General features: G+C 33.6%; 1 protein-coding gene across 1 annotated transcript in view; it reads left to right on the top strand.

Moving 5' to 3' along the window:
• The first annotated feature begins 535 nt into the window (after nt 1-535).
• The window catches only part of wdb (serine/threonine-protein phosphatase regulatory subunit widerborst), a 331,308-nt gene continuing 316,459 nt past the window's right edge, over nt 536-15,384 (top strand). Inside the window, exon 1 of the mRNA XM_069815633.1 lies at nt 536-858. Coding sequence (XP_069671734.1) covers nt 720-858 — 139 coding nt within the window. The 5' untranslated portion in view covers nt 536-719. The remainder of the gene's footprint in view (nt 859-15,384) is intronic.

Raw genomic sequence — 15,384 nt, 5'->3', positions numbered from 1 at the left:
ATTAATAATATATTTTAGTGTATTTATTTGGAATACAAGTATGTGGCATATATCTTCAGTGTTTAGGCAAAATCTTTGGTAATTACGAAAATGAAGAAGGCAGTAGAAAATCAGCAGATGATGGCGGTGGAGAGCTGTTTGTGCATCTCTCATTTCCCGATCGTGGGAGTGATCTGAGCTCTGGAAGATTGAATATAAACGTCCAGTTCTTCTCCCAATATATGTGGAATGTTGTGTCATGCATTGCTAGTAGGAAATTTCAATTCTTAAAAGTCAAGAGTGTGTTCGTGTATTCGAATTCGTGTTGTGTTCAATAATCTTGCAACCGGCAGGCGATAAGCTTGGAGAGTACTGAGTTGAACTGGGCGTGCAACATTGGAACTTAACATTCATGCCGTATGGATTTTAAAAGACAGCTTACGCAGTTTTTGGATGTATATTTACAATCGGCGTATAGTTAATTCTGTGTAATTATCTTGTGAACGATAGAAGTTGGAGTTTGTGTTTTGATGTGATTTAAAAACAGTGGTGTCCTTTATTTCAAAGCAGGCTTAACCTTAACAATACTTAAAAAAAAAAAAAAAAAAAAAAATCAGGTCCATGTGTATCAATCAGTAATGTGTGAATTAATGCGTAGTGTGCAGTCTAAGGAAAACTTTCACTAATCAAGTTAATGAAAGGTGCAAGATTGATATATTAGCCTACACATCAGAGACAACATGTCTTCGGGTACCTTTGTGGATAGGATAGACCCATTTGCGAAGCGTTCCCTAAAGAAGAAAACCAAAAAGTCGCAAGGATCTTCACGGTACAGAAATTCAGCAGATTTGGAATTGCAGCCTCTCCCACTTCTTAAAGGTATGGCAACTATAATATGCACTTAATTTTAGCTTTTGTATTATCCTTTTATGCGACGACTTTTAATTTCTAATTATGGTCAATAATTGCGCTATGAAAGACATCAACTGAAAAATTTATGGACCTGTCGTTCATATCTTACACTATGATAATACAGAAGATAGATTATTATGCCTACATTTGTAAGTCTAGGGAAAACCTCAATATACGATTACCTCACTATTAACATTATCTTAAAATACTAAAAAGTGCAGATTTGTCTATGTTTGTCGAATGCGCATTATCATATTTACGAAAAGGCACTTTACCGTGCCAATAATTTATTTTGTATGTAAAAGGTAGGATTTTTTTTAGAAAGCAGGGAAGGAAGGGGTAACCGTGTTCTGAAGTTTATTAATATTGACCACATGGTCCCATTATGATTTAATAACTGACTAATTTTGGAGTACCTTCCTTTACTGTAGACTAATATCGGTAGACTACTTCGAGACATTCACTTAAATCCTATTTGAATTTTTATCTTTGAGTGCATATATTTCTCGAAAATAATATAAGATTATACATTCATAGCATTAAGAGTTGGAAGGGTTTAGGATAAGAATATGAAACTAGGTTGTAGGAATTGACAGATTTGTGATGTGAACTTTGCTGCATTCGAAGTCTGATATAGATGCAATAGCCCAATAATACGGTGCTCTAGTTGTAACAATGCTGTTGTTAGAGAAACTGTGCGTTGTGTAAATTGGCCTCAGGAGTCATCAATACAAGATTTAACAAGATACCTTTCTTGGGTTTTTGTCTGCTGATTCGGGAAACGTGTGGTACAAACCTTGCACTGTTTATATTATTTTTATTTCAGAGTTAATATGTTATGAATCCTTAGTATCACTTCGAACTCTATGAAGAAAATAGCGATAAATGAGGTCATTCTTTAGAATGAAAAACAGGATAATCCAATTAATTTCAGAAGGAAATTATTGAGTTCGATAATTTAATAGATTCATGTTTAGTTACATCTGATCGATTGTGAAATTGTGCTTTATAAAACTACAAACGTCAAAAATGACGTGCGTTATATGGCAGTAAAAATTTTTAATAGGCTAGCCTCCCTATGGGTATAAAAAATTAAACTGAAAACATATTATTATTTAGGGCCAAATTAAAGAAGTACCTAATTTCTCACGCCGTCTATTCTGTAGATGAATTAATGACATTCAACAATGCTTCGTGAAATTGATACCGGTACTGAAACTTTGTGTTGCACTAGTAGACTATATTGTAAACCTCTTCTGTATATATTTCAACTAGACTTTATAGTAGTATTAAGTTTTTTGACTTGTTCCATATTCTAGTTTTGAAGCAATGTATGAATACCATGGAATGTTAATAAATACAATACAGTATAATAACAAATAGTAGGTAACGGAGTTACATGCTGTTAGCAGTTTCGAAGAAATGGATTGTGAAGCTCGATTACTAATATTTGTTGTGTACTAAATACGATAACTACTAAAAATAAAAAATAAAGGCGTTGTATATATTGTAGAAGAGAGGAAAAGCTCCACGAAAATCATGAGAACGGGGAACAATAAAGTGGATAGAAAGAGGGGAAAACTGATGAGTAATTAAAATATTGTATCTTAGTGATATACGTGGATTGTAAATTGTACAGATTTTTATCTTTGTTTTAGTTTATTCTTTCTTCCTCCAACACCATCTCCCATTGAGGTAGGGTCTTTTGTTTTCTACATAATGTCTTCACTTATTTTCACTCATGAAACATTTCTATTAAGTTGGATATGATTTCTTGACGTTTGTAATCCGGTCCATTGTTCAAAGCGTGACTGTCACATAGCCCTAATTGCTTAAAAGTGGTAAAATCGTCCTCATAGCACCGTTTTTTGACTCTATTTCAGTTCTGTTCGTTCTTCATACATAATTTTGAGATGACTAAAGATTAGTAATATTATATTGGATATAATTCTTCAGATTTGGATTACATCTTTAAGGACGTTTTTATTACTTAGATTATATAGGCTAGCCCTATATAGAATTAATAATTGCAGAATTGAACATTATTCGAAAATGTTATATCCAGAGTACCGTTTAAAACTGACAGTGAAGGTAGCTGTATTTGCAGAGCATTTAAGAAGGTATTGAGGGCTTTTCTTTAGCACACGACACCGAAACTTCCTACTTTCATTTTTCTAAGTTCTATGGTGCGGGAACTGTGACAGGTTAGGTGAGATTATTTTAGTGTAAGCTTTTCGTATGACTTGCATATACGAATCTGTGACAGGTTAAATTAGGTTAGTTTAGGCTTTTAATATGCCTTGCATATACGAATCTGACAGGTTAGGTTAGTCTTTTGATATGCATTGCGTGTAATCAGGGTACGAATTAAGATTTCTGATGGGGGGGGGGGATAGAATCCTAGATAGAAAATACCATACATAAAATTATTCTTATCCTCATTCGATACGGCTCAACGCTTGGTCGCACTGAGTTACTTGCATCTTGATTATAATAATAATAATAATGTCCATAAGCAGGCTTAAGATAATATGTGTAATTCCTAAGTTATTGATTGTTGTCAGCTTGCCAGGATGATAATACATCAATATTATTTTCTTTGTTTACTTTCCTACTGCACTTTATAAAGTAGGCCTATACTCGTATTAAGGGGACACTCAACTATATTTTGGAGTTTTTTTTCTATTTGACCAATCTTTTTCAAATTTGGAGAAAAAGTTTAATATACACATGGAAAGTAACATGCAAAATCTCAGCTCATTAGATCCAATACTTTTCAAAATAAAAAATATTTCAATTTTTAATCAATCATTAATTGAAATATCACTTTTAATTATCATTTTTTATTTTTTGGCTTTGTGCATTTGACTGTGACTTCTCAATGAATAGGGGAAGAATTCTGCGTATTGATTTAGTTCTGTCTCGTAAATTAGTGTAGAAATTTAATTTTTCATTTCTATGACACTTTTTCTCCAATTTTTAAGTTGAGTGTCCCCTTAAAACAATTATATTTTGTGATAGGGGATAGAAGTTATCCCTGGCAGGGTTGTTAATATTAATATTATGTATGTGATCAGTTGGATGCAATAAATGAATATGAATTTATGAGTGTGGGATAACGTTCCAACAGGGGGGGGATCCCCCATCCCCCCCCCCCCCGTTAATTCGCACCCTGCGTATAATAAATTGAAGTGAAATGTGCGTTTCACGTTCATTTTAAAGTGTTCTTGTCTCTGTATTTCACGTGTTAAATACCGTAATCACTTTATGTTACGCCGATGAATTCTTTCCAATTTTTATCAATTTTCTAATATGTTTTCAAGTCAACTGACGTCCTATACGAATTCTTCACATTCAAAACTACCTTCCTTCTGATAATTACACGATTTTCCGACTTTTTTCGGTAAAAAAAAACCTTTAGTGTCGTGTGCTGTAGAAAACCCCAAATGTTTAAGAAAATCTTACAAATATATTTCTATTATATTCATGATGTAACTTAGTCATAATAAATATAGTGTCTAAATATACAGTGAATACTTCAAGGCTATGTTTTGATTCAGTTCATAATGCGGTATCATTTGCCATAACGTAAGAAATATTATCGTCAATGTTCACACTACCGTAACGACTATTTTAGCCTATTTATTTGTAAGTAATTTAACTGTCTCATTGTTTGATATAGGCCTACAGACCAGATTATTATTAGAGGCCCAGTGTTTTCAAAAAGAATTCCGCAGTTATTATTGATACGTCACCTAATTTTATATTAGATACTAAGTTACCTAATATTAATTCAACCAATTCGTGAAAAGGAGAATTTCTGGAAAAAAATTAAAATTGGAATTTGAAAAATCTTTTATCTATGGTAGGCCTAGAACTTAAAACTCGCGTATTTTCTAATATCAACTTATTTTTTTAAGCATTTACGTATTTTTAAGTATTTCATTGTCATATTATGATACAGTTAGCACTGCACCAAAATTGAGTAAAAAGGTACCGAAATTGGCTAGCCTAAAACAATTGAATGAATCAGTGGATAGAATTCATTATGGTGGGAAACAAAAGAAGCATTGTTGTAGTTTTATATTTAGACAAATGTGAATGAAGTAAGTAGCCTACATGTTGTAACATCCGTTACAAAAAAGTTTATTAATTCTTCTCAAAAGTATACGTCGTACGCAGTGAATACGGTAGTTTGGTTTATGCCGAAACTTCTGGAAGTAATAATGGGGTCCAGTCCAACTTATGACTACATTTATTGTATTTATTTACATACTATTTATCTTAAAAAGACGTAACGGATGTTACAATAGTAGGCTACATCTGTCTTGTCTAGACTAAGACTTAACCTAAGGGTCATTCCACTGTTGCGTGTGTGACATTTTGACAGCAGATTCACTTACAAAAGACACTGTAGATTAAATGTTTTAAGAGTTAACATTTTTATTTTCATATATTATATGAACCATAAATTAATTCAGTTATGAAATTTTGAGTTTAAGAAGAATACACTTAACAAAAATAAAATGTCAATTTTTGTTGCGTGTGTGACGAAATGATACACTCCTTCTCACGCAAGTGAAGATAGTATTACAATTCTGTTCTCTTGGATTATGAATATGATTATAACTTGTTGGTGATATTTATAAGATGATATAATAGAAGTTGCTGAGGAACATTAACATTCCACGTAAATTCTAATTTGAAAATGTTGCGTGTGTGACACTTGGAGACTGTTAAGATTACATATTTTTATCAACAGCAATGTGACATAGATATTTTTTATTTACAAAAAAAAATACCACTGCTATTGAAATTAATTAAAAAAATAAACACATAGCCTACAAATTTCAAACATTGTTACAAACATTCATGTAAAAGCAAGCACAGACAGAAACATAGTCAGTTTAGCCCTAAGTACTTGAAAAACTCACTTGATTTGCTCCAGAATTTCAGAGTAGATTGTAGAACATCTATACAGCAAGTTTCTCACGCAATGACAAGCAAAGATGATCAGAGCAGGCAACATATGGGGTGTATTTTCCCTATTGTCAGCAATACTATTAATGCTAAAGTCATAATTTAATATGTTCAATAAATTAACTATTTATTTAGTGTAAAGGTTCATCTACTCTAGAAATATGGATATTATAATTACTTTGAAACATTTTAATTTTCTTGCATACAGGGTCCTTTGACATGGATTGACCCCTAACCTAATACACCATAATGGGTCTCAATGTTTCTGCCACAGATTAAGAGATGGCCTAGCCTACAAAATACTGTACAAGAATTGGGTGGCAAAATGTAGAGCAAAAAAGAAAGAAGATTTAAAGAAATCAGGAATTTGAAAAAGAATAAAAAAAGAAACAAGAATAATATTATGAAAAGGAGAAGGTTACCAGTGTCTAAGTGATGAAAAATTGCTGTTGCAAAGAGAGAATACTAGAACAAGATACAATAATGAAGAAAGAAGGCAGTAGAAAAGCAAAAAAGAACACAATGCCTGAAAAAGCACTCGGAATATATAAAAGCTCAAGTGCTTTAAGAAAAGCTGTTTCCAAAGTATGATCTGTCCTTACACATAGTCCACACAAGAAAAAAGCTTTAGTTCGTCAGCTTATGAAAGAAACCTTTCATAATGACTTTGATGAAAGGAAGACACTACCCTCGTCTAGATCAACCAAGTTAGAAATGGTAAATAATGTGATTAAAATTTTATGAAAGTGTTGAGATTGGCTGATAGGCTCCTGGTAAACGTGACTTCAAATCAGTGAAAGATATAATCAAACTGGTGAAAGAATGCACTTGTAGAAACGTTATCTTGAAATAAAAATATATGAAGCTCTTGCACGTTTTCAAGACAAGTTCAATACCTCTCCGTCAAGGTCAAAATTTTATGAACTCAGACCGAAACATGTACTGGGCGTACCTTATGATAAACCACTTCACAATGTCTGTGTGCATACAGCATGCGGACTTTCATTTCTGTTAGAGGCTGTCCCTATCTCATTCTCTTATTTCAAATTCTGCGCATTGCTACCCCAATCTACTTTCAGAATTTATTCGCATATCATGAGCTAAGCAAGTACCAGGTCTCATCATAACAATTTACTCATTATAGCCTACCTTACCATAAGACATCTTTATATTCTTTATCCTATAGGCCTACAGTTTCAGTTTCCAGAAATTGGAACTCGTTTCCGAATGATGTAAGGGGTTGTTGGACAATAACTTCATTTAGGTCAAAATTACATAAATTCTTGCTTAACAGATTAATTTCTGATTAATATTTGTTACAGTGAAACTAACATTTGTCCATTCTTATTATTAAGTAGGTCTACCATTAATTTCTCTAAATAGAATACAAAACCTCTACTTAATGGCAAAATCTCATTACATTAGTATTATTCTCATAATATAAATATATTTTAGATTTATATTTTGCTCCCTAGAACATAGTTCTAGTAAACTTCTATTAAATTAATTTTCATCATTTGACCAACTAGTTAGGCTATCTCAACTTAATTATAATTATTTACATATTGCATATAGACTGTTATTGAATTACAGTACCTGGCCACATTATTATAATCACTCACATTTTTACTATATTTTACATATTACTTCCTATTTTGAACTCTGGTTTCCTTTCTTAAGCAGAATTCACATTACATATTTAATTTTTAAACAATATTAAGTATAATTATAATTATAACAATGTTAATTCAAGAAGTATTGATAAACAGTTAACCACACCTCATTTTTACAGAAATTTCAGTATTTCGTACAACCTCATTTGGCTTTAATTACAGCTTCAAATTCTCTTTGGCATGCTTACAATACACTTCTGTATTATTTCCTGGATCCTCTCATTGTGATTCCAAACATGTATCAGCCTTTCAATAAGTCGATCTCTGGTAGTAATAAATTCTTTTGCCATCTCTCTTTTTACGAGTTTCCAGACGTTCTCAATGGGGTTCAAGTCCGATGAGTTTCCTGGCCATGGCAAAAGTGGAATGTTTTTGGAAGCCAGAAACGTTTTGACTCTCCTAGCAGTGTGGCAAGGTGCACCATCTTGCATAAAAATATATTTCTCCCCATTTCGGAACCATTCGTTCAGCTGAAAGATAAGCCTGTTTTCCAATACCTGGATATATTGATCTTGTTTCATTGTTCCCTGAACAATGTAGAGTCGTCCTGAACCTTTGCCTGATATCACAGACCATATCATGACTGATATTGGGTGTTTAACTGGTTTAACCAGGCATGCAGGAGCAAAATTTTCTCCCTTTCGTCGACGAACAAAAATAGCTTTGTCCATCAAACACTGAAAGGTTGATTCATCGGAGAAGCAAATCTGAAAATTGTCAAAGAAACTGATAAAAAAAACTCTAAATTTTGTCTTTAAGTATTAAATACAGTATTTAATTTAGAGTTTTTTTTTATCAGTTTCTTTGACAATTTTCAGGTTTGCTTCTCCGATGAATCAACCTTTCAGTGTTTGATGGACAAAGCTATTTTTGTTCGTCGACGAAAGGGAGAAAATTTTGCTCCTGGATGCCTGGTTAAACCAGTTAAACACCCAATATCAGTCATGATATGGTCTGTGATATCAGGCAAAGGTTCAGGACGACTCTACATTGTTCAGGGAACAATGAAACAAGATCAATATATCCAGGTATTGGAAAACAGGCTTATCCTTCAGCTGAACGAATGGTTCCGAAATGGGGAGAAATATATTTTTATGCAAGATGGTGCACCTTGCCACACTGCTAGGAGAGTCAAAATGTTTCTGGCTTCCAAAAACATTCCAATTTTGCCATGGCCAGGAAACACACCGGGCTTGAACCCCATTGAGAACGTCTGGAAACTCGTAAAAAGAGAGATGGCAAAAGAATTTATTACTACCAGAGATCGACTTATTGAAAGGCTGATACATGTTTGGAATCACAATGAGAGGATCCAGGAAATAATACAAAAGTGTATTGTAAGGATGCCAAAGAGAATTGGAGCTGCAATTAAAACCAAAGGAGGTCGTACGAAATACTGAAATTTCTGTAAAAATGAGGTGTGGTTGGTTATTTATCAATATTTCTTGAATTAACATTGTTATAATTGTAATTATACTTAATATTGTTTAAAAATTAAATATGTAATGTGAATTCTGCTTAAGAAAGGAAACTAGAGTTCAAATGAGGAAGTAATATGTAAAATATAGTAAAAATGCGAGTGATTATAATAATGTGGCCAGGTACTGTACATTGGCTCATAAATATAAAGTTATTATTTTTTTCGTATAGGTTTTATCTCAAATTAAATACAAATGTACTAGTCATTAAAACTAACTGAAGAATATTTTTGGAGAATCTTTAGTGTATTATAAATATTCATAATTTAAATATGTAAGCTTATGTCGCTATTGTATTAAGGCTAGTTGAGTGGGAGAGAAGGCCTTATGGCCTTAACTCTGCTAGCGAAAATAAAACATTCTATTCTATCTCTGAATTTTCTAATACAGGGGCTGTGTTAGTTTCGAGTTCGTTGTTTTGTCTTGATAGTGAATTCTGCATGACAAACCAATGTGCAATATGTCACAGTGTTAGCTTCTTCTCAAACCAGACTGTGGTTTTACAAAAATAATAAAGTGGAAGGAACTGTAAAGATTGTAGGAAACAGAGTAGGTATTTCACGAATTTCCTTATGCAGTTGGTATATTTGAAAAGTAGCCTAATTCTGAAATCGATTGTTGTTAAAAGAAAACTAAGTATTCTGAGCTTTGAATTATATAATATGGGTCATGCTAGCCTATATAAAGTCTTTGGGTTATATATTAGCTATATTGATGCAATAACATTTCAACCAAATTCTATAATAACTATTTTTCTTTGCGTTTCCGTCTTACCAGTTATAATTGTACACCATAGTGGTATTTCATCTAAAGTTAAATGTACGGGAATATTAAGTTTTAAAATTAACTTTCAGTAAGATATATTATTGTTTTAAGATAACATACTGCCTCAAAACCATTTAAAACACCATTACTAAATTACTTGTAATATTCGTTAAAAAACTGGTGTAACATCCGTTACACTAAGAAAAAGTCGTAACTCTCAGAATGTTTATTTTTTTTTTAAGAATTATCTTTTCCGCATACATACCTATTGGTTCTCTATGAAACTGAAAAAAAAAAATTCAATTTTTTTTTGTAACATAGACACATATAAACCAGAGTTCTGAATGGAAAGGTACGAACTTGTAAACTTGTTTCCAAAAATTGTAATATTCGTTACACTTACAGTATTGAATATTCTAATTTCTTCAAGGAAGTTTGAAATTTTCACATTAATCTCTAGTGCAACTGCTTACATGTATATTTATTGGCTTAAACCACATAATTAATTGGACTAAACAAGATTTCTTTGGTTAATAATATATCACTCCAAAAGAGTAAAAATGTAACATTTGTTACATCCGGATTGGCTGAATTTGTAAAATATTATCATTGATTGTGTTTTATTTTCTTTCCTTCACCCTTTCTCCTCTTCCTTCACCAGTGCTGAACAAGTTAGAGGGTAAGGTTAGGTCACGCCTTTTTTTCCTCAGCTGCTATAAGCTGCCACAACTATACTGGTATAAATTTCGCAAGGACCGGAAATACTGGAATCCCGGCTAAAAATATATTCTTTTCTGCACCATTGTATACTGAAAGCATTTACTGCCTACCGAGTGTTTGTGAGCTGTCAAATATGGTTGGGTACATTCGTATTCAGTTCTGAAAGACTCGTTAATAACCTTCCGTCAAAGTGGTTACCCGTTTTTTATGCGTATCTTTTTTTTATTATGCTTTAAGGTAGAAGGATTATAGTTCAAAATTTTTTAATTTTTCGTTGCAACATATTATGTATCGTTGCATTTTTCTTTAACTTAGTCAATTTTTTTTGTTAAATTTGGACCAAACTGAATGAATCTATTTACTATAATCGTTTGAAGATTGTTGATCAATTGCAGTGACAAATTTATTGAATTTACGTTCCTAAATTAAATTTAATTGAAATAAATCTTTCTTCAGGACATTTGCATGAGTAGGTTATATTACATGTGTGTACTTTGAAAAATGCTTTTGTTTTTGAGGTAGGTAATGCGAGTGACAGATTTGTGTAATAGCCTTGAAGCTAAATTAATTGAAATCTTTGGGAAGAACAAAAAATTGAATTGTATTACAAAGTAAACTGTCAGGTTGGATTAGAGAAATCTACTGTTATCCCACATGTGGGTTTTGTGGTATTTAGGATGTAGTCCTAACATTATCTTCAGTGGCGTTGCAATTGATTCCACAGAGCAGGCGGAGAGGAAGCCGAGTTTCCGAAATGTGTTATCTTCTAAAGCTCCTTACTATAATAGATGTCCTCGATTTTCCTTTTGGTTTTCGCCTCTGATTATATTACCACAGTCTAGTATATACAGTCACGAAGTTCAATACGTAGTAAATATGCATCCATATATAGTTGCTAATCACAAGGATCGCTACTATCGCCTCATTACAGATAATGCGAAATAGTACCTGCACACTCTACTATTCCTAGTACCCTCATAAACTCAAGCTTCGTGACTGTATATACTAGACTGTGATATTACCATGTCCGTTACCAGATTTTTCGCCGACACGTTATCCACGTGAGAAAATTTATATGATACAATATTTACTTAGGGCTAGCCTATGTAAATAATTTTATCTCGAAATAGGCTATATGGCTATTTTTAAGCTAATTCTTCCCATCAGAATTAATTGTTAATTTACTGTGAATTGGTTAAGGATCATTACATTAGGCCTACATAGGCCTGTGTAATATAATGTTAATGTTATGTATGTAGGCCTAAGTTATGTTTTGTTTGTGGATGAAATAGACCAATGCATTGAATTTTAAAAGCATCATTTTGTCTGAAACTTCCATATTTACTTTCAATATATTAAGTGAACTTCCACAACATTAGTAATATATTTACCGTAAATGGGGTAACTTTGCATCATTTTCTAGACAAAAATTTGTTTTCAGTCTGTATGTAGTCTTTAAGGGTGCTATTCATAGACATTTCGCTAGGCCGGGCTACGAGCGTGCTAAACAGGATTCATATATCATATCGCTGACACTGGTTTATGAATACGAAAAACGTTAGTTCGCTGATCATCCACCGAAAGCCCGAGCTAAAAAGGTCTATATGAATACGGCCCTAAATGTCTAATTTTGAGATGGACATTTATTTTATACGTTCTAGGGGTATGCGGAATGTATTTAGCTAGTCTTATCTTTGAAAATAATTGTCTTTTGAAATTTATAATCTGTCAAAAATTTGGTGCAAAGTTACCCATAGTTGGGGGTTACTTTGCACCCCCAGAGTTTTAAGAGGGGTGGTGCAAAGTTTGCCACTGCTGGTGTTACATTGCACCATACACGTGTTAAACAATGAAAATATACTGTATCAGGAACAGAAAAAATGGAAACAGATTCAAAAACTGCTATAAATAATAACACGGACAAAACTTTTTTGAATAAACTACACAAAATTTCAATATAAGTGGTCACATTCTTCTAACATGTTGTTTCAAAAATATTTTCAGTTCTTTCGAATGACAAGTCGGGGAAACAGCACGTGAATAACTGTAAAAAAATTATACCTATTATTTTGTGTCAAGTTCTGAAATGGAATATAAGCAAGTCCTTTCTTGATACTTTTTTTGGGTGGATTTAGTCTCCCAATTACATCCTCCCATTCATATTCCATAATATCGTCCATTTCAGGTCATTTGCAGGATTTGAATGATTTTGTCACTGCTTTGATGACAGCACTGTTTGTTTTTATTCCCTGGTAGGCTCCCTGGTAGGCTACCTGTCCAGGGAATATTAATTCTTCAAAGCCGAAAACAAAAGTCTCCGCAAAGCTTCTCGACTGGTTTCCGAACTTTTCTGCAGACGTTTTCTTCTTAATCCACACCTAAATTAAGCTCAGATTCTGACGATTCTTAGAATATGAGATCATTGTCAATATCTTCATAGTTAGACTGTTCAACTATTTTTTTCTTCATTTGTTTTGTGTTGTTACTAGGAACAGTTGATGTTGAAGGTGGTGGCAATGCCGAAGCAAATGTTAAGGAAATAGAACCCTCACTTTCATGAGTGTAAGCAGTGATTTTGCAATTCTGATTTCAAGTTTTTCATTGCATTTGTTTCTAAGCTTTGGTGTAAGTGTCCCAAGAATGTTGGGAAATCTTGTTTTTGAAGCACAGTATTTTGGATTACATGTGGGTCAGAGCCCTATGCCTTTTCATAAAGTACTTTACCCAATCACTGCCCGATAAATTTTTCTTGAACTGCTTAACAGTCCTCCTCCTACCTTGCAGGTAAGCACGTCACACAGAATGTAACAATTAGGAACCCGAAGTTATTCATTTGCATGGAAAAGGCAACAAACGATTTTTCTTGTTGCATCAAAATAAATTGTTTGTCTACTTGGTTTCTTGGAGTGTTTGTATTCCAATTAATAGTTTATGGTTCTGGGAATTTTGAAATGTGCTTCTGTTGATCTATAGGCACTATTCCGCTTCTCACTGCGTGAAGATACTCTCGGAACTCATCATCTGAGTAGTTTCATCAGAGGCCCAAAAGGGGGATTTGTATATTCTCAGCATGACTTTAATGAAATAATAAAATGAAATGAAATGATTAGCCTAAAAATGTCACGTTGAGGGCAAAGTCCTCCTCCTATAGAGGGAAAGTTCTATTTGTCTCACGTGGTGAGCTACTCCACATAAGAGATGTTTGCATGCTTGGAATTGTTTGCTTGGTTCACATTCTGCACTGTTTTGATATTGTTCACTTAACTTGTTCCTATCGCACTGTTTTTATTCACTTTTCACTTGTGTACTTAGGTTTTTCCAGTTTTTCCTATTTCTTGCTCTGCTTGACCAATAGCTTACACGTTCACTGAAGATGTCGGCCCATATTTTTGGTCTTCCGAGTGATTTCTTGCCAATGCAGGGATCCCATAGTGTGAGTTTCTGCGTCCATCTTCCGTCTCTAAGTCTTGCAACATGGTCTTCCCCCTTCCATTTGGTGTTGGTGGCTTGCAGTGCTGAATCTTCAATTGCTGACATCTTTGGAGCACTGCGTTTGGAACTCTGTCCCTCAGTGATAAGCCTAGTATCCTTCTCAGCATTTTCCTTTGGCATATTTGGAGATTGTCACCAAGTTTGGCGGTGAGAGACCATACGACTTTAATATGTAATAAAAAGAAAAACAAATTCTAGTAATTTAGCTGTAATACAAAGTGCGAATTATAGTAAGCGTTTTTAAACTTCATGGAAGTTCCTCAAACCAAAATAATGCAATTAAAATTAAAAAAAAAACCTTCGTTTGTGTTATTGTGCAAAGTAACCCCAATTTTACCTCAAATTCACCTTGTTTAGAAAATTATTCTGTAACACCATTTGCCGACAAAAAAACTGCACAAACGAAACTAGAAAGTCTAAATGGATGAATAAGGAACAGATATACGTATAAATAATCTTGAGATTGTGCATACCATCTGTGATGAAAGATAATTAATTTGATTTATATTTCAATCAAATTATGCACACGTTCTGATGTTAAGGTATAGAAATACCATAAACAAATTCTGTGACCACAAACAGTGGAAAAATACTGTATACATATACCATCTATTGGTGGAAGTGATGAACAGATAAATTTGGTTCACGTAAACACCCCGAGATCTATATAAAACGTTTTTCATAGATGGTGCAAAGTTACCCCTGCAGGTGCAAAGTTACCCCATTTTACGGTACATTTCTCTTCTGGAAATGCATTATTCTTCTATTTTCCCGCGAGTTAGTTTTGTGATTGTAATTTATCAGTGCTTGCTACACGTCTTTACCTCTTTCAGTGTACAAAATTGGTTTGGAGATTTATATTAGGCCTATATAGCCTACATATTATTATAAACACAGAGGTAGTGGCCTAATATAAGTTATGACATGATTAGACTTGAATATTACATGTCCATTTTACTTATAATGAGAGTTAATTACAACCATGTCTGAAGTCTGATTACTGGAATATGCAGCAAATCGGCGATGTAGGCCTATGCATTGCAGGGGGAAAGGAACTGGCCACCTTACCCACCCCATTATCTCCAGACCTAGTTGCCTACAAGTGGTGCCATGTTAGTATCCTTTTTAGTTCAGACCTGTCTTCGGACAGTTAACTAAACAACATGCAACTATGTGCCGAGTTCTTTTTCCCACCGTAGATGTGTTAATATAACCACATCATCTCTTTGTTTAGCCCTCTAAGTATTCATCCATGTCTCCAATTATAGCTTTAAAATGAATTTAGTATTATTCAGTCCACACCTGTGGAGTAACGGTTATCGCGTCTGGCCGCGAAACCAGGTGGCCCGGGTTCGATTCCCGGTCGGGCAGGTTACCTGGTTGAG

Source organism: Periplaneta americana, chromosome 17 (assembly GCF_040183065.1).
Source record: "Periplaneta americana isolate PAMFEO1 chromosome 17, P.americana_PAMFEO1_priV1, whole genome shotgun sequence".
Taxonomy (NCBI): Eukaryota; Metazoa; Arthropoda; class Insecta; order Blattodea; family Blattidae; genus Periplaneta; species Periplaneta americana.
Note: the sequence above shows the minus strand (reverse complement) of the source record. Positions and strands in the feature narration are given on the sequence as shown.